Source organism: Anguilla anguilla, chromosome 2, assembly GCF_013347855.1.
Source record: "Anguilla anguilla isolate fAngAng1 chromosome 2, fAngAng1.pri, whole genome shotgun sequence".
Taxonomy (NCBI): domain Eukaryota; kingdom Metazoa; phylum Chordata; class Actinopteri; order Anguilliformes; family Anguillidae; genus Anguilla; species Anguilla anguilla.
Window position 1 is genome coordinate 4,737,303 of NC_049202.1, and position 19,872 is coordinate 4,757,174.

General features: G+C 52.5%; 1 protein-coding gene across 1 annotated transcript in view; it reads left to right on the forward strand.

Annotated features, from left to right (window-relative positions):
- Positions 1-625: 625 nt before the first annotated feature.
- Positions 626-19,872, forward strand: part of LOC118221716 (EH domain-binding protein 1-like) — a 31,694-nt gene continuing 12,447 nt past the window's right edge. The window contains exons 1-8 of the mRNA XM_035407019.1: positions 626-709; positions 3,249-3,311; positions 5,110-5,291; positions 5,693-5,832; positions 7,061-7,165; positions 8,087-8,224; positions 10,831-11,131; positions 12,600-12,831. Of these exons, the coding sequence (XP_035262910.1) occupies positions 626-709; positions 3,249-3,311; positions 5,110-5,291; positions 5,693-5,832; positions 7,061-7,165; positions 8,087-8,224; positions 10,831-11,131; positions 12,600-12,831 (1,245 nt within the window). The remainder of the gene's footprint in view (positions 710-3,248; positions 3,312-5,109; positions 5,292-5,692; positions 5,833-7,060; positions 7,166-8,086; positions 8,225-10,830; positions 11,132-12,599; positions 12,832-19,872) is intronic.

The window sequence follows — 19,872 nt, forward strand, 5'->3', positions numbered from 1 at the left end:
TTTATAAGAAAAGTGAATGCTCATCTCCTTAAAAGGTCCCTTCCAGGTTCCAGTGAGATCATGGTGCACTCCGACTTTGTCTTGTTAATTTTTTATGTTTTGTTTTTGTGAAACTATGTCTGCACACCATGTCATTATAAGCTTTCTTCAGGCTCTGTTCTGAAAGGCGCATTGACCCTAATGTAATTAAATTTAATCTCCTATTTTAAATGGCATTTGCCTTTTAGTGCTCCTGAGCTTTGAGAGGCCGCCCCTCTGAGTTGTGGCCTCGTGCTTGAGTTGTGGCCCCCTGTGTGTGTCATGGCCCTGTCGGTAAGTTGAGGCCCCTTGGGTGAGTTGTGGCCCCAGTGTGAGCTGTGGACCTGGGCCCCCAGCCCGCCTCTGTCCCCTGGCATGGCTGGATGGCATGGAGTTCAGTCCTGCGTTCAGCCCCTCCGGTTGTGCCAGAAAGAAAAAGCCTCTGAAGCGTTTCCAGCGTCTAATGGACTCCCTGGCCCAGCGCTGAACGGCCGCCGTGCTCTCTCTCCGTGCGCCGTCACCCCCCCCCCCCCCCGCCAGCGTGAGCGCACTCCGCCATGGCAGGAGAAGAGCCGCTGAGACGCACGGAATGCCTGGGAGCGTTGGCATGGCGACGGGGTCAGCCTCGCCGCCGCCCGCCCTCTCCGAGCGCACGCGTGAGCGCCTGTTTACAGACCGCCGGCGCTGGAGTGTAATCGTCCGCTCGCTTTTATCTCCCAGCGCTCTTATTTACCTGCAGACAGCGCGGCGTACTCGCCCCCCCCCCCCCCTCACTTTCTGTGTGTAATATGTGACACGTGTGCGGGGGGAGCGGAGGGGGGGCAGACAGATTGGGGAGATGGTAATCGCGCTCTCGCGTTTGTTTGCTCAGTCTTCGGCGGTGCTGATAACGGGCCGCGGCGGGATGGTGGTGGTGGGGGAGGCGGGGGGGGGGGCGGAGGGGAGGGAGGGGGATGGGGGAGGGGGGAGGGCCTTTCCGGCACGCCGTTAAATAAACACGGGTAATTTCGCCGCGTGCGACGCCCGCGGACGGCAGCGGCCGGAAAATGAGTTTGCGGAGCGCTGATTGAGTCCGGAGAGGGTCCGTTAAACGAGCTCTGATTGGTTGCAGAAGCGGTGAGGGACGCGGCGTGCTTCGGCTCGCCTGATTGGGCAATACATTTACAGCCTTCTCTACGCAGCCGAGCTCAGCGTGCTGTTATTTGCAGACGATTCAGCGCGAGGCGTGTTGACTGACGTTCAAAATAACGAGCCAGGTCACCTCAGTTTTCAACCTGAACTCTCTGCTAATGTAGCTAGAGCAGAGTGGGTGAGTTTATGAATCACAAATACTGACCCTGTCAGTGTAATTGATTTGAGTCCTGAAAACACGTTTACTGAACGTGACGCCATTCACAGGCAGTGAGTGGGTGTGTGTATTTTGGGGGGCAATGGCCCCTTGACTTCCTTAATTGGACTTGTGAGGTGGGGAGCCCCACAAAGCAATACCCCCTGACTCCGCCCCCCCCACTTCCTCTTGTGGCCCTCTTGCCTTTTTTGTGGGAGGGTGCAGCAGCCCCCCGCCCCCCCCCCCCCCCGTCTCCCGTGCGGAGACAGGCTGTGGATCGATACCGGGGCAGCTGTGGGCTCCCAGCATCCTCTGCTCCCCGCCGTGTTCCACTGCGTCGAGCCGCGTGCCGTGCGGCCATGGTAACCAAGCGATTTTGAAAACCGTTGACAGTTTGGTCCTTCTGAAAGGAGTGATGTGATTGGCTGCAATTAGGGCCCGCACTCCCTGTCACTCAACACACGCTACACACATACGCACACAGTATGTACACACGCCCTCAGTGGGTACGGGAGGGGGACCGGGAGGGAAATTATTTTAGCAGAATAGATCCCACATATATATAGTTTTGTGTAATTTTTCTTTTTTTCCCCCGCCCGCTTTGTTGTACTCGTAAATATAAACAACCGCTCCTGAAGCTAATCTTCACAGAGTGGTTTTACAGTCGGTCAAAGCTGGAAACGAAAAGGCCCCATTTTGTCGAGTAAACTAAGAATCTCATTGCACAGATACTCAAATCTGTCCCTCGAATCTAAATCCGGCCCTGGTTTTCTTTTCTCCCGGCTAATTAACCGAACAATTAGTGCTACCGATTGGCCGGACAGCCTTCACACACGACTCCCCGAAAGCCAGCAGTTCTCGGCCTTCGAGTACCGCGATATAAGTAACTGGGCCCCGTTGTTTAAAGCCGCAGTGACACGGACCGGCAGGTAGGGGGCAGCATACAGTCACGCTGTCCTCTCATCCTCCGGCTCCCTCTTGACACCCAGGCGCTTAGCCTTCCCGGAGACAACAAAGGCAGGGAACATTGATAGTCATATCCCCGCGATAAATTAAAAGCGGCCCTCTTTGTCCTTTCACCCGTTTTTTTTTTCCCCCCGCGTTGTCAGAACCTTGGACCTTAATCGCGTTCCTCCGACTGTCGGTGGCAGCCGGGGGAGCGAGCTCCCTCATTGTTTGCGCTCGTCAAATAATCTCAAACCTAATTCTTCTCGGGGGGGGGGGGGTATTTGCATATTCTCGAGTATTTCTTCAGAGAGGGCCTAAATCCCCCCTCTTTAAGTGTTTGACGCGTTTTAAAATTCATTCATAAAGTACCTGCCGGCTCCATTAGCTGCGTATAATGCGAGCGGCGTAATCTCTCCGATAAGGAGAGAGCGCTATTTTTTTCTTCCTTTTTTGAGCCGCTGTACTCTGTCGGGATGACACGCTGTATTTTCCCACTGATTCAAAGGGGCTCAAATGTCAGCAGAAATGTCAAGTGCCTTCGCCAGAGGACGTGTGATTCCTGCACTTCTCATTTATTTATTCCTTCTTTTTCCTTTTTTTTTTTTTTTTTTTTAAAGTTAAATCGGGAGGCTGTAGTTTCTGTCGGGGCTTCGTGTTGGGGCACTTGGGCCGGGGGTGAGGTAACGGAACCCCGTTCTCTGGGTTGCCACAGCAACATGTTTTAGGGGTGGGGGGGCATTGCGCCCGCACACACACACACACACACACACATGCGCCCACACACACACACACACATGCGTCCCCACACACACACACACATACATACACACACACGCACCCACACACACACACACACACACACACATACGCACACACACACACACTCTCACCCACACACACACGTTGCACCGTGGGTTCGCGGTGTGGAACGGGACCTCGGTCTCGCCGCTCCCAGCTTTCCGTCATTAAGTGCAACCCGACCCCCGTCATGGTCTCCGCCGCGCGGTTCTGTCAGGCGGTGACACCACGCGCTCGCGGGCGGAGGGAACGAGGCGTTCTTCCTGCCCGCTGTGGTTCAGCGGGTATAAAAGCAGCTGTAAATTTCCACCGCTAGCTCTTTTTGTCTTCGGACTCGCGTCGCTGTGAAAGCTGTTGTGTCGCTCTTTTCGTTTTTTTTTTCTGTGACCCCACTCAAAGGTCACAACACAAAAAGATGCGACTGCTGAACTGATAACTGACCCACTGGTGACTGAAAATTTTCTCAGGGAGGCACGCACAAGCGCCTGCACTCAGGAAGTGACATCATAAGGTGGCCCTCGTCAGGGGGACGGCCTTTCGAGAGGCCGCTAACGAAGCCGTCGGCGCACGTTTTCGGGTTAGCCCCCCCCGCTAAGCGTGGTCCGGGGACGGATCCTCAGTCCGATGGCCGTGTGTCAGACCGATGTCCCCGTAAACATTTTGGCTCCTCTTAATTAGTGGTTTGTTTCGGGTTCGAAACGCCCCCAACCCCCCCTCCCCCCCCAACCCACATCGCTACTCTTCGCTACACGAGCCTGTCCGTCCGTGTGGGGGATACTGTATAAGGAGTCTCCTGTGCTCTCTGGTCCAGTCGAGCGAAAGCGGTATTTTGAGATGGGGGTGTCGGTGCTCTCCAGTTCCTGGCTCACACTGATTGGCAGTTTCCTCAGATTTTCAAACTTATTTCCCTCCCTCCTGCAGTTAGCGGCCATTTTGTAATCGCAGACGTACGGCTGGGTCCGCTGTTCTTTAAAAGGAGGTTGTCGAGGCTTTTGGCCTTCAGACAGCAGTGTGTGTGTGTGTGTGTGTGTGTGTGTGAGACGTGGCTGAACGGTGTGTGTGTGTGTGTGTGTGTGTGTGTGTGTGTGTGTGACGTGGCTGAACGGTGTGTGTGTGACTCTTACCGTAGCTCCTCAGTTCCGATGCCCTCGAGCTCTCTGCAGTTTGTTCTGCAGGAAGCCGTGTTGACAAAGAGCATTATCCCAAGTTCTAAACCACTTAAAAGGGCTTATTTATGGAGGCTTAGTTCACTTTAGATGTACTTCTGTCTCACTCCGGTTGTTTCGTCGTCTTAATCTACTTTTTTTTTTCCCCCCCATTTGATATTGTTGTTTATTGTCTCGGCTCGATCCCGTTCCAGCTGCAGCACTGTTTCGGGCTTTTTAATGAGCGTAGCCTAGCCTGTCAAACAAACACAGCTGATGATGATTTCTGTTGGTGACTCCGGCAGTATAATGGGCCAGGGGAATAGGCTTGAGTTTCCTGTTGACAGCACTGGACTGTTATTATTGATATGGATGGCAGTGCGTGCGTACGTGTGTGTGTTTGAGTACGTGCGTGTGTTGTTGGATAATTAAGATGAGCCGCACATTGTGTTTTCCCATAATGCCATGGGTTTAGTGGGTAGTTTCTGTGGGTTAGTGGTTAGTTACTGTAGTTTGTAAATAGATGAAGGGACTCTGGTTTAGCGGTTAGCTCCTGTGGTTTAGTGGTTAGTTCCTGTGGTTTAGATGTTAGTATCTGTGGTTTTGCGGTTAGTTTCTGTGGTTTAGTGGTTAGTTCCTGTAGTTTAGCGGTTAGTTCCTGTGGTTTAGCGGTTAGTTCCTGTGGTTTAGAGGTTAGTTTGTAGTTTAGTGGTTAGTTCCTGTAGTTTAGCGGTTAGTTCCTGTAATTTAGAGGTTAGTTCCTGTAGTTTAGAGGTTAGTTCCTGTAGTTTAGTGGTTAGTTTCTCTGGTTTAGCGGTTAGCTCCTGTGGTTTGTAAATAGACAAATGAATCTTGACGTCTCTCTGCTTCCAGGAGTCTCCCTCCGGGCGGCGCAAGGCCCTGGCCACCAGCAGCATCAACATGAAGCAGTACGCCAGCCCCATGCCCACGCAGACCGACGTCAAGCTCAAGTTCAAGCCGCTGTCCAAGAAAGTGGTCGCCGCCACCCTGCAGCTCTCCCTGTCCTGCATCTTCCTGCGGGAGGGCAAGGCCACGTAAGTTCGGCCTCCACGGGACACCTCACACGGGACGCCCCACACGGGACGCCCCACACGAGACAGTCCCAGCTCACGGGAAACAGCGTTCTCAGGGGTGGGAAAGGACTTGGATTTTGAGTAAAGTGCTTGACTTCTGTTGCTGTCATTTGTATTATTGAGTATTCTGTGTGTATGGTGTGTGTGTGTGTATGTGTGTGTTTTAGTCTAGATGTGTGTATTGTATCTGTGTCTGTGTGTGAGTTTTACACTGCTGGGTGCCCAGTATGATATAGTGGTCACATCACAGTCCTGGTATTAGCAAACTGCAGCCGAAGAATCAACCGTGTAACACACTGCGACGTGATAGGCTGGCCGTGTACCTCATTGACAGAGCGGTGTCTTGCGATTGGTCGTTTCAGGGATGAAGACATGCAGAGTCTGGCCAGCCTCATGAGCATGAAGCAGGCGGACATCGGCAACCTGGACGACTTCGAGGAGGAGAACGAGGAAGACGAGGAGAACCGGGTCAATCAGGAGGAGAAGGCCGCGAAGATCACGGGTGAGTGGGCGGGGTCTTTGGCGATGGGCGGAGTCTTCGGTTAATGTGAACTGAAGCAAGCTGGACTGCAGGCATGGTGGTGCTGGTGGGGGTGGGGTAAATCAGAGATGCTATGTAAAAGAATGTAGGCTCAGAATAAGATCATCTGCCAAACGTCTTAATTATAACTAGTTTTTCTGTGTATAACATTGGTGGGATTCCTACTGCTTGCTGGTGTGTTTGAAAGTGTAAATGATGGTTGATGCACAGTTGAAAGATCAGAGTAGTTCTGTGAGCACCTGATTGGCTACCGGAGGAATCCACGTTGGCCTATCAGCTGCCACAGTTCTGCCACTGAAGCGAGGAGCGCTCTGTGACGTCTTCATTTCCTGGCTGAGCAGGAAGTGACATTCCACCATTTTATTTTTCATCAATCTGCGTATTCCTAGGAAAACATTTTCATTTTTTCTGTTTTTTCCTTTACCCCTAGTGTTTTTGTGTGTTTTTCTGTTTCTGGCTTTCCTGTCGTTTCTCATACCCACGATGCTTTGCGTTTCCTCTCCGTGGCTGGTTCTGCTCGCTGGTCTGCACGTGCTCAGTTTCGCTCTGGATAACGCTTCTCTCCTGGAGCTTTGCCTCGGGCCCAGAGCGTGTCACAGGAGGGAGGCGTAGAGCTCAGATATGGAACACCACTCACTTTCTGTCATGAGGCAGATTTGTATATATGCATAGAGATTCTGTAGGAATCTTTCAGTTACGTGTGAATGGATGCATGCACACGCCCACACAAACTCTCTCTCTCTCTCTCACACACACGCATATACACACACACACACACACACACACACACATGCACACGCATATACACACGCGTGTGCACATGCACACTTTTTTTCTAAGCGGCTTTAAATCTCATTGGGAATATGGGACAGTTACATAACACGAGGCCGCAGCGCATTCCACCATTTCTGATGTCTCTGTGCGGATATGAACCCCTCAGACAACGCACGCAGTACTTCAGGGTCCCCGTCGCCCCGGATCCAGCGCCATTGTTACCGCTGGGCTAACGTTCTTAAAGCCGGTTGGCTTCTCGGTGTAGGACGGACGTGAGACATGATCGATCGAATGTGCATGTATAATGAATAGAGCGCACCGGTGGGCTTGTGGCTGAATGGAGGCTGGTTTTAATGGACTCGTGGGGCCTCGTCCGTCTGGCCCGCTCACGCTTCTGACTGCTCTCTGTTCGCAGAAATGGTCGAGCGGTTGAGTGCCCTCAGCAGCTTAGACGGGGACCTCCACCGCTGCCTAAAGCAAGCAAATAAGCCATCTGACACATCTACCAGTTCCTCTGAAGGTCTATGAGCTCTCCTTTCCTTTCTCTCTCTCTCTTTTTAACCATGCTCTCTCACGGTCTTGTCTTTCTCTCTTTCCCTCTCTGCCTCTTTCTGTCTCTCTCTCTCTCTCGCTTTCTCTCTCTCTTTGTGGTGTGGTCGTGTCTGGTCTGTACCTGGTCCCCTGGTGTGTGTTGTCAGATGATATGCGGTTGTCTTCTGTCAGTTTTTTTTTTTCTTCAATTATTCCTTTGCTGTCTTCTTGCCCCCCCCCACCCCCCGCCCTGACCCCCCCCCCGCTCGTGCACGCTCTCCGACAGTCTGTAATTTTGCAGTGAACCGTAAAAACCCCTGCGTGCGCACACTTCCTCCCCAATCAAAAACACGGTTGCCGGGGGGTGACCGATGGCGGAATTTCACACGGACTATCGAACTGTGCGCGCCTCGCCGGTACTGCGCGGTTACAGTACTGCGTTTGAGGCGCGGCGTCTCTCCTCCCCGCTGGAGCCGCCGCGGCGTTGGCGGGTTGCGCCCGCGCGGGTCAGAACAGACCGGCCGGCCGGAGCGAGGGGGGGGAGCGGTACGGCGTTCTGTGGCGGTCGGCTCTCACGGAACGCAAACGCGCTGGGAGTCGAGCTGAGCGGAGTTCGACGAGAGTAACGCCCTAATTCAGTGGACGTCCCAACGCCAGTCCTGACTGCTTTACCAGGCTGCTGAATTCTGGGATACGGTATTGGCTTTGTCAGCGGTTCACTCCAAAGTGCAGTTTATTATTATTATTCTTATTATTATTATGTTTGATGACTGTCTTTGTTTTCTTTTTTTTATTATTTAGTGTTATATATGTTTTTTTTTGTTGCCTGGTGGGTTTGTGACTGAGCTGTGTGTTTAGCGCTTTTTTTCTGGCGGAGCGGGTGTAACAAAATGGCGGCCCTCTTCCGCAGAGCTCATCAGCAAGCTGAACTTCCTGGAGGAAGAGGAGGAGCCGGAAGCGCCCAACGCCAACGCCGGCGTCCGGAACCCCTTCGAGGACCCGGACGACGCCGGCGAGCTCAACCCGTTCGGGGACCCCGACGAGGAAGGTAAAAAGAGCCGTGAACCGTCCCGATTTTTCTCCTTTGAAAGGGAGAGGGGGGGGGAAAGGAACGTTTTTTTTTTAGTTGGCCCCCTTGGGAAATTTGCTAACCTAGCGCAGGGCGCTAAGGGCTCCTGAAGGCCCCGCAGGTCCCAGCGCCCGCCTTTCAGCTCACCGCCAATTTAGACTTTGGAAACGAGGCGTCTGGACGCCGGCCAAGCGCTGACTGAAATTAATCAAGTGTGGAAATGCACCGGGGGCCCACAGGCACCGTGGCCCCCACAGAACGGCGGTCTAACCGACACCCGCGTTCTGCGAGATAAAATAGTGAAGAAAAATCCGCCTGGTGATGCTGTCCAATTAATTAAGCTCGTCCTGTGTGGACCTACAGTAAGCTTTTCGAAATGACACAAACAGACTTTCTCAGAGGTTCAAAGGGCGATCGCTTGAGGAGAATTGGACAAATGGGGACAGGCTTGTTACGGACAGGAAGTGGCGTGATAATCATCTGGTGCTGTGGTGTAGAAATGTACTCTTAATTTTAAAGAAAGTATCCTTACTTACTAGAATATGCTCATTGAGAATATTATGTTTCTAAATGGTAATGGTGCTCATGGTGTCTTTTTTGTCTTTACCATGATAATCAGTGGGCATACGGTTTTGTTAGCTTTGTAAAAAAAATATATATATATACCACACCACAAAGAGAGAGAGAGAGAGAAATATATATATTTTTTTACACCTCATTCAGAGCAGTGCCTTGCGTGAGTGTAAGCAGTAATTTGCCTGACACTGCCTGTCTTTCAGTAGCAGCCATGGCTGCAGCAGGAGCTCTGTGGAAAAAGGTGCAGGCTCTTTATCCAGCTGTCACTCTGACATTAGGGGCTGTTCTCTTCCCCAGCCTCGCGGGCGTCTGTTACTCGCGTGTGTCTGCGCACGTGCGTGTTTGTAAAATGCGACGCGAATGTGTTGCCGTCACACTCGTCTCGAGCCGGAGTTACAATCGGAGCCGTTAATTTCGTGCCGACCTCGCGTGGAATGGGCGTGTCGGAGTCGGGAAAAGCACTAAATGCGCTGACAGCCTATCACCGACAAATAATGCGGTAATATGTGACTGCCGAGATGTCATAGTTTCAAAGAATGGAGGAGGCGGAAAAAAAGTTGAAGGGGTCGCAATGAATGACTCGCAGGAACGGCTGGGCTGTTTTCTGACGTGGCCGCGGCAGTGCTTTTAAACCTGCTCTCCAGAATACCGGTAGACGGGAAACGGTGGAATAATGAAGCGCGAGAAGTGCGCGTGATAAACGAATAAGACCCTGAACTAGTCTTGAGAAACGGTAAAAAAATAAACAAGTTCCCACAGCCGTCCACAGTGAGGATTTGCCTTCTCTTGTTCAGCTTAACACATCTGCAGGAAGAAATTTGTTTGATCTCCGTTAGCGACTCGTTTTAAAAATAACTTAACCGTCCTTAACCTGGCTAGTCCTGAATACAGTGAGGTCTGTATGTCAGTCACAAAGTCACCAGTGTTTATTTACCATCATGATATGACTTAATTGTGTGATGGAGAGCTTGGACCAAAAATAAAAAAATAAATAAAATTAAAATTAATAAATGAAGAATAAAACGTTTTCAGTGCTGTGCCAATGCTTGCCTTTTATGGTGTTTCCACTGAACGCTCTGGGGGATAGGTTGCATGGCCCTTGTTTCTCCATGCGAGGGCGCTCTCGGGTGGCACTCCTTATGACCCCCGTCAGGTCAAAATGCTCGTGACAGGGTTTCATTTAGATTGACACGTTCTGCGTGAATGAGCAATTCGGTGAATGAGGTCTGGCCGGGGTGAAAAGAAATAGTTTTTTTTTTGAAGACATTCTGGCACCACGAGAAGAGACAGAACTGGGTGTGTGCGCGATCATTAGCTAATAGACGCTTTACAACAGACCAGCGCCACACATGACCCACCCTGCCTCTAATATGGCTAACACTGCGCGTACTTTCCCCACCTGGGTCACATGCTTATTTGAGATGCATTAACTATTTAGACGGTAGTTAAATGGACTAGCCGAAATGGACAACCGCGTGAAACTTTGTTCTAAGCGTTAATAGATTTTTACTTTAAAATTGCGTGTTGGCTGCAGGAATATTATTGAATCTGAAGGGTTAGTAAAGCATATCAGATAAATCGCTGTCTAATGCATGCTGTATAACCTGTATAACCTACCTGAGCAAAGTCTGGCCCTCCAGTCTCTGTCTGTTACAGTGAGTAAGCTCACTTAGGAGATTGGGAGAATTAAACTGTGCTGGGTGTTTTTTTTGTCCGTTAATGATTTACACATGCATACGCACAAGCACGCACACACACTCATACAGGCAGACACACGCACACACGCACTCATACACGCAGAAACACACATGCACACACACACACACACTCACACACTCACACTCACACGCACACACGCACACACACACACTCATACACGCACACACACACACACACACTCACACTCACGCACACGCACACACACACACACACACACACACACACACACACACACACGCACACACACACCAGCGCTGATTTTCGGACGTGTGTGTTGCGTTCCCTCACAGAGCCCGTTTGTAGGCCCGCCACCCAGCCCCCTCAGAAAGAAGAGGAGCTCTTCTACGACCAGGACCCCACCAACCCCTTCAACGACGGCCCCCCGGAGCCCCTGCAGGGGGGGGGGAACCCCTTCGAAGAGCCCGACCTGGAGCCGGAGCCCGACCCGGACCCCCACCCCTGCCCCGAGAGAGCAGAGCCCCACCCGTCCCCCCCGAAACCGGAACCGGCCAAGAGGAAGAACGTGCGGCCCGTGGACATGAGCAAGTACCTGTACGCCCCCAGCACCCGGGCCGAGGAGGAGCTGGACGAGTGAGTGAGGGGGGGAAGGGTGGGGGAGGGGTGTGGGGGTACCGGGGGGGGGTGCTGCGTGAGGGGGATTTGGGGGAACTGGGGGGGCTGCTGTTCTGAGGACAGACTGTTGATGGGATGGGTTGTTATGCGGAGTGCTGAGGAACTGAGTAGCTTGTGTGGCGCGGGGGGGGGGGAGGACATGGCTTCTTTAAGCGGGAACAGTGAGGCTGTTGTTCCACGCATTCCTTTACCTGTCCCCCGCCCCCCCTGCCCCCCTCCCCCATAGACACGCCCTGAGCCTGCCGTCGAAACGGCACAGCTTTCAGACCCGGCGTGTCAATCAGCGACCCCCTCTGGACGGTGACGAGCCCCCCCCGCTCTCGCTCTTCCCTCCCCACTTTTGCGGGTTTTGGGGCGCCGTTCCTCACGCCCCTGTTTGTTTTGACTGCGCGCCCCTTTTTGAACCCCTCTGTAAGCCCGTGCCCACCTCTCTTTGCGAGACAGGCCCCTTCACCCGTTTTTTATTTCTCTTTCTCCACCTGCGTGGCGAAGACGTGCGTGCGTTTGCCTCGCTGTTCACCCGCACACCTGGCCCCGCCCTCCGGGCTTTCTCTCTTATTGAGTGGGCTGATTGACAGGTGAGCTTTTCGGGGTGGGCCTGGTGGGGGGAGACAGGCTAGGAGCACTGATAGGATCTGACCCGTTTGTCCCCCCCCGTCCCGGGTCTGGCTACAGGAACAGGGAACGCAGGACGGGGGGTTAGTTAAAAAAAAAAAAAAAAAGCTGACCCCAGACCACCTGGCCGCCTCTGCTGCCCAAATGAGCCGTTTGATTGGTCAATTTTTAATTTGGCCTCTCTGAATGGAGAAGGCGGAGTCATTCTCTCTGGTGTTGAAGCCAGGACAAATTAGAGTTGTCTCATTGTTACCTAGGCCCGTGTTGAATTTCTGTTGGCAGTGCCGGTGTAGATGGAGCGACATGATTGTGATCTTGCCTTGATAAGGCAGGGTCCCCGTAGTTCCCGCAGTTACTGCCCGCAGCCTCCAGGTGGCACTGTGGGATCTACTGGTCTTCTATAATTTAATCTTTTTAAAAAATCTTGTTGCTGTTCAAACTGAGCCAACTAAGACCACACAAATTAACTTGTTTCCTACTCTGAATTTACCTCATAGATGCCAATTAAAAATAACTCTTTAGAAATTCAAAAACAATAGGATTAATAAAAACAGTACTTCGAAAAAGGCTTCAAACAACCAGAGTTTATGACTGATGTAATGTCATTATTTTGATTGTGAAGGTATTTTCCTCAACACATTATCTCACAGCCATTTTTAAAAAAAGGTTTTTTGATATGATTGTGAAGTGTAGTCTTTAGCTGAATGAATGTACTTTAATTCTCTCTGGATATGAGCTGCTCTCGTCGCTCTGGTTGTGATCATTAATTGAAGGGGTGGCGGTTGACTCGTTGCCATGACGCATTCCGCAGGTCCAATCCCTTCTACGAGCCCAAGGCCCCCGGCCAGGCCCCGCCCCCCCAGGCGGCGCTGTCGCCGTCGCCGGAGAACAGCCTGGAGAGCCGGACGAAGAGGAGGGCCCCCGCCCCCCCCGCGGCCGCCCCCTCGCCCCCCGCACCAAAGACGGCCCCCGAGCGGGCGGCCAGCGGCCCTGCCGCCGTCGCCGCCGTCGTGGGGAAGGAGCTGGCCTCCTCCTCTCCAAAGGTGAGCGGCACTTCCTGCTTCCTGTTTCCTGCTTCCTGCCCAGGTCTGGCGCCCTGCGGCACCTTCCGGAAGGTCACTCTCATAATCCGATAACATTCTCTTTTGCAACTTACTTTTGCATCTGATTACCTCCGGACTAGAATGACGTCGCTCTTCTCAAGCAAAGCATTTAAAGAATAATCTTCAGTACCTCTCATGAGGGATAAGGTTAAGATTTGGGCGCAGGATATCGGATCCTAGCTGGGGACTCCTTCACTGAGCCTTGTTATGGCAGGAAGCCGCGGCCCTGACTGGTCACCTGTATTGGGGCACTTGTGACCTCTCCAGGGGGCGGACCTGTGGGGATGTGGGGGGGGGGGTGCTTCTGGCCCTAAGTGGGGGTTTAATTAGCCCGACTCACTGGACTGCGGTGGGACGTCCTGGGCTAAAGGGGAGGACGAGGTTAAGAGCAAGAGGTTATCCCACAGGGGGGAGGAATTTAAATAAATTAATAATAATAAAAAAAAAACGTGTTCCTTGTTATTGTGAGTAGCATTATTACTGGGGTTAATGGCTACTGATGACCAGGGCACGTCTGTCCTCAGCCTCTCTGAGTAGATTCTGGTCATGTCTGATGTGATATGAAGTAATAGTTCACTTTATGGAAAAATTATACGATTAGCGAAGCCTGATACGGAACACTAGAGGAGAACAGTTATTTTAGTTTAAACTTATTTACTTATATAATTTTTTTTTCTTCCGTGACAGAGCATGTAAAATGTTGTTCATGGTGTTTCTGAACAACAGCGTTTGCCTTAATTATGAGCAAAGTAAGGAGAAAAAAATGATGACCGTAAAAGTAAAAAAAAAAAAGACAGCTATCTGAAGAAGGCTTGTTGACAATACATCACCTTGGGGGGCGAGGGAGGGTGGGAAAGTGGCGTTTTGTATTGAAAAAACATTTCCAAAATAGATTCTGAAAGGAGGATTTGAAAGGCGCTTTAAACGCACCCTGGCGTCTCCTAGATGGTGCGTAAGCGCTCTCAGCTGTCCCACGCCCTCCCTCCCCCCATGCCCCGCCCCTTCCTGGAGGATTACTCCGCCTCTCTCCTGCCCCGTCTCTGCCCGGGCCGGCTGCTGGCCCCGCCCTCCTCCTTTAGGAGGATTCCACATGACCTTTGCGTGAATAAAGTCAAAAAGGATTAAAGGGGGGGGGGGGGGGGCATGGGGGGGGGCTTTCTCTACAAGGGGGGTGCAGGAGTAACAGATGCGGGCCGCTCTGAAGGTGGGGGCGACGCAGATGCTCCCGAGCCCGAGGGGGGGGGGGGCGGGTTCCGGAAGGTGGGGGCGCGTCGCCCTGGAGAACCCCAACTGCGGGGGGGTGGGGGGGCCACGTTTGACCTGCGAAAATTAGGAGAGATGTTTTAAACGGCAAACATGCAAACGACCCGCCACAGAACGTCGTACAGTATGAAGTAAACTGGTTTCATCCGTCCTTCCCTTGCTCCCTCCTTCCCTCCATCCCTCCCTCCCTCCATTTCATGAGTTTGATCCTCCACCAATAAGATCGCATCTTTTAATATCCTCATTGTGATTATTCATTTATTTGTCTCGTGGTCCTGATCCCCTGTATGAGGTGTAACCGCTGTGGGTATGTAGCGGATGTGGTGTAGCCGGGCCTGTGAGTCATTGCGTTCACATCGCTGCTGTAGCCTCCCCAGGCTAACCAATGTCCTTTACAGACACGGCAGCATTTTCTTAAGAACATTTTTTTCTACGTTTTCAAGTGTGCGATTGAGATCTTTCTGCCTTCTGGTTCACCACAGATATGTGGCATGTTTGCAGGTTCCAGTTACAGTTCCCACCATGCAGTTAGGCACTCCTAAAATGTGTTTTTGTCTTTTATTGTGACTGTCGTGGAGGGAATGGGAGGTGTGTGAGTTTGAGTGTGTCTGTGGGCATGTACGTGCGTTAGTGCATGTGTGTGTGGCGTGTGGCGTGTGGTGTGTGTGTGCCTGTGTGTGCTTGTGTGTGTGTGCTTGTGTGTGTGCGCTTGTGTGTGTGCGCGTGGCACACGGGGAGTCCCGGGGGGTATAGGGTGCAGGGCTCTCCTCCTTTTAATTTACACTGTGTCTCCTGCCACTTATGTGCTGTGCACATTCAATTAGTCTAATTAACTTAATTACTTAATTGAGTCCCAGGGGATTTTTCTTAATTGGGAGGTACAGGGCTTCTGCCTTGCTTCCTGGTGTGCTGTGTCTGCAGTTTTAAAGACTGTTCAGCGTTGGTTGGGGTGAGGTTAGAGAACTGGGCTTGGAACTCTGAGGTTGCCGGTTCGATTCCCAGGTGGAGCATGATCGTTGAACCCTTGAGCCAGAGGTACTAGACCTGAATTGCTGCAGTAAATATCCAGGTTTGTTACTGAGTTCGCATGAAAGGAAATAAGAAAAGTGAGGAAGCTGTTTGAATGACTGTGCTAAATGCCTGCATTTAACCAAGCACAGTCATCACAGAGCTCCACCCTATAGACTGTGAACACAGTCAGCACAGAGCTCCACCCTACAGACTGTGAGCAGTCAGCACAGAGCTCCACCCTACAGACTGTGAGCACAGTCAGCACAGAGCTCCACCCTACAGATTCTGAGCACAGTCTCAGCACAGAGCTCCACCCTACAGACTGTGAGCAGTCAGCACAGAGCTCCACCCTACAGACTGTGAGCAGTCAGCACAGAGCTCCACCCTACAGACTGTGAGCACAGTCAGCACAGAGCTCCACCCTACAGACTGTGAGCACAGTCAGCACAGAGCTCCACCCTACAGACTGTGAGCACAGTCAGCACAGAGCTCCACCCTACAGACTGTGAGCACAGTCAGCACAGAGCTCCACCCTACAGACTGTGAGCACAGTCAGCACAGAGCTCCACCCTACAGACTGTGAGCAGTCAGCACAGAGCTCCACCCTACAGACTGTGAGCACAGTCAGCACAGAGCTCCACCCTACAGACTGTGAGCACAGTCAGCACAGAGCTCCACCCTACAGGCTGTGAACACAGTCAGCACAGAGCTCCACCCTACAGACTGTGAGCACAGTCAGCACAGGCCGGCGGGACAGGGATAAAGGGGCGTGTCTTCACGGAGGGGCAGCCCCGCCCCTGGACCTCCAACGGGGCCGTAGCGGCGGCTGCTAATCTGTGAAACGCTAGGAGGGTAAATCCCCGGGCTGAGGGGGGGGGGGGGGGCGGGAGGGGGGGGTCCCGCTCTCCTCTCTCCTCCTTTCATCTCTCTCTAGTTCTGTAAGCGATCCTCAATATTGCAGAACATACCCCCCGCCCCGTGGCGGTAAATCCCGGTAAGTCCTGGGAATCGGAGTCCGCGGCGGGCGGGGTCGGGGGGGGGGTTACCGCTGTTGACCCCTGCATACCGGCCGCCAGGTTCATCTGTTCTTCAACCTTTTTGCGTTTTCAGCCTGATCCTAACGGAGCAGAGCTCGTTTCCAATCAGGTGGAGGGGTGGAAACAGAGAAAGGGAGAGATGGAGATGGGGAGAGAGAGAGAGACTGGGGAGAGAGAGAGGGAGAGATGGAGAGAGAGACTGGGGAGAGAGAGAGAGAGAGAGACTGGGGCAGAGAGGGGGAGAGAGAGAGAGAGAGAGAGAGAGAGAGAGAGAGAGAGACTGGGGCAGAGAGAGGGAGGAGGGAGAGAGAGAGAGAGAGACTGGGGCAGAGAGAGTGTGAGAGAGAGAAAGAGAGAGAGAGAGACTGGGGCAGAGAGAGGGAGGAGGGACAGATGGGGTGAGAGACACAGAGGCTGATTTACCAGGTGAACCTTTTTTCCCCTGACTCAGACCCAAGTGCGCTTAAAGAATGTCAGCGTGACATTTTTGCCGGCAGTCACGTGCGTGTGCGTGTGTGTGTGTGTGTGTGTGTACGTGTGTGTGTGTGTGTGTGTGTACGTGTGTGTGTGTGTGTGTGTGTGTGTGTGTGTTTGGGCGCAGGGCGGTGTGTGTGTGTGCGCGTGCGTCGCCTTTCGATCTGCGCTTCACACCGCCGTGGCTTTCACACAAGTCACCAACTGTCAGATGTTTGTTTATTTATTTATACTGTATATCTGCCACCAGTTTAACTCTGAATAGCTTTAAGCGTCCTTTAGAGTGTTTGAGCTGACAGCAGTAGAGGTGGCTTGTCAGCCACCCCCCCCCCCCCCCCCCCCCCCCAGGTGCCCATGGAATCGGGCGGGGCGCAGGTACAGGTGACTGCGCGCAGGTTACAGTAACAACGCGCCGGCCTTCCTTCTCTGACGCGCTGTCCTCGCCGCGCGCGCGGTTTGTGTGTTAAGCGCCTGGAGAGCTCTCCAATCCCCCACGCCAGCCCGTATGAAAGCTGTGACAAAGCCATCCGCCATCCGCCATCCCCCTTCTGGCAAAGCCTCAGTTTCATCCGCCTGGCATTACCGCGCGCGCCCCTTTCGCAAAGCAGGAGAAGACGGCGACGACGACGATGATGAAAAATGGAGAGAGAGAAAGAGAGAGAGGGACAGAGAGGAGGGTGGTGGGGGGGGGGGACAAATTGTGGCATTATCTCCAGCAAAGAATGCCTGTTTTGAGTGAGGAAGTTCCTTAGACTACAAATTTTTTGGAGCTCTCCTAATCCCGCCCCCCCTCGCGTTTGATGTTTTGAACGCTAATGGCGTTTATTAGGGGACAGCCCAAAAGGGGCTTTGTCCACGGCTGCGGTTGCCTGTAGAGGTTTAGAATGACATGGCGGAGTGAGGGAGGGAGAGGGAGAGAGAGAGAGAGAGAGGGGGTAACTTTAGCTTAATCTGGGCTTATCCTGCTCTTGCTCACAGGTGTGTGGCCTCCCTTACCCAGGGGAGAGAGAGACCCTCTCAACATCAGACTCTCTTCTCCAAGGATCAATATTGCCCGGGATCCCCCCCAACCCCAAACCCCCCACCCCCCCCGCCCAGTTGAAGTGGTCGCCATCACATTTTAATTAAATCAAAGCGATCGTGTTTGGTGTTTGGCCCGTGGTTAAAGGGGGCCATTGAGAGAAAGGCCTTCCTCCTTCCTCTTCCTCTCACAGTTGTGTCTGGAGGCTCGACTCCGACTTTGAGCTGCCGCTAAGTGTGTCTGTCGGTGTGTATCTGTGTCAGTAATAACGTCTGATGCGGTGGTAAGACTTGGGGGGTTTTCTTAAGGACCCACTCCTACAGGTTCATTTTGTCAGCTGTCTTAATTAAGTCACTTGTCACTGAATACGCCACCTTTAGCCAAGCCTTCACACTTTTTAACTGCTATCAACTATTTATCTATTTCGACTACTACTTGGGAAGTATACATATGGCTGCTAGTAAGTGTGTAGGCTGACGTACTAGTTATTTTAAAGCTGAAAAGTGGACCCCACTACAACTACTCAGTGTAAGATCACACCTTGCAAGCGGATGGCAATCCATTATTATTAATAACCGGAACACTGCTGAAAGTTTTCTACCTGTGCTGCAGTGAAGTGTGTTTTTTTTAAATTGTTTAATAAAAAGTTAATGAATTAGAAGTGGGCTGACTGCACGGACGACGCCGTGTTGAATGCGCGTCCCGCTGGCGGTGAGGGGGAGCCGTGGCGTGGCGTGTGTGCCGAAACACGCTCTAATCCCTCCCTGCCCCCCGATGATGACCCGTGGGACCCCCTCTCCCCACCCTCCTCTTGGTTATTTTCCCTCTTTTTCTATTTTAAATTCTCCCCATCAGCTCTCTGTCCCTTTCCCCGCTGCCCCAATACGCAGCCGCCTGCAGGCCCTCAGGACGGGGGCCTCCGGCTGAGCCGTAGTTCCGCACCGGCGCGAGGAAAGATCGCCGAAAAACGTCAGACCCGGCCTCGTTCCCGCCGTCCCCAGGGTGGGGCCCACGAGCGCTAAGACCAGCGCCGCTGAACCGCGCGTCTCTCTGGGCCTCTCTCCCGCGCGCGCTTGGCGGGTGTTTCCGGACTTATCCACGGGGGGGGCCCCGCCCTCGCTTTTGGCCCCAGCCCCTTCGTTAAGACAGGGGGGTCACTTTGTAATTATCTTTCTTCTAATTGCTTTGAGGCTTATCTCTCCCTCGCATCTCGCGCCAGCAGATCGTCCGGGCGACGGCGAAATCGGCCAATCGGATTCCGGCCTGGCGTTCATTCCCCAGCACAGCATAATTCCTGCAGGGCCCATCCTTAATGAGTTTTCCCAGGTGCATCTCTGATTAATTGATAAACGCGCGGTTTTATCAGATGGAGGGGGTGAACTTAGGCACCCCTAATTTGTTGAAGACGGCACTTAAAGGCGATCAATGCCTTGCAGATTTGGGGGGGGAATCTTGCCTTTTTAAACCCTACTTTTTATTCTCATTGAGTTGTCAGAGCAGGAAAGATTTACGGGAATTTGTCCTGATTGTAAGTAATGTCTTTACCCGCCCCCCCCCCCCTTAGGAAATGTAATGTTTATACAGAGTTTGCACGTTCGTTTCCGGGACAGTAACTGTGGGTGGAATTTTAAAAGCAGGTGCCCCATCTCTGCGGTTTTTGAACGCCCTGGGCCTTTTTTTCTTTTTGGGGAGCTCAGCTCATTTTGCGTGCTCGGGATTTTGGGCTGTGACCCCCTCTCTCCGAGGCCCCCCCCCCCCCCCACCGCCGCCGCCGCCTCTCTCACGGTCTTAAGCCGCGACTTCAGCGCTATAGTCCCACAACTCCTTACGATGGAACATTACAGCAAGCGTTACCCAAAATAAGAGAGCATTAGGGATGCGACTGCTGGAAAACCAATTTGCAACTTTAAAAAAAAAAAAAAAAAAAAAAAAAAGTTTTTTTTGTTTAGTCCCCCTTAAAGCGCGTAGAAGCTGCTCGGTGAAGTGCCGCACTGACCCGCTATCGGTCCGATATGGCTCTTCAGCAGCGGTATTAACCGAGGAGAGACCGGGCGTGCGTGAGCCTTGATTTTTAATTTTTTAATTTTTTTTTTAAGCAGGATTTAGTTGCCCCCCTTTTTTAAAGACTGCGTGGGGGCCTGTGTGGGATTACTCCAGAACGTAAGATCCGGAACG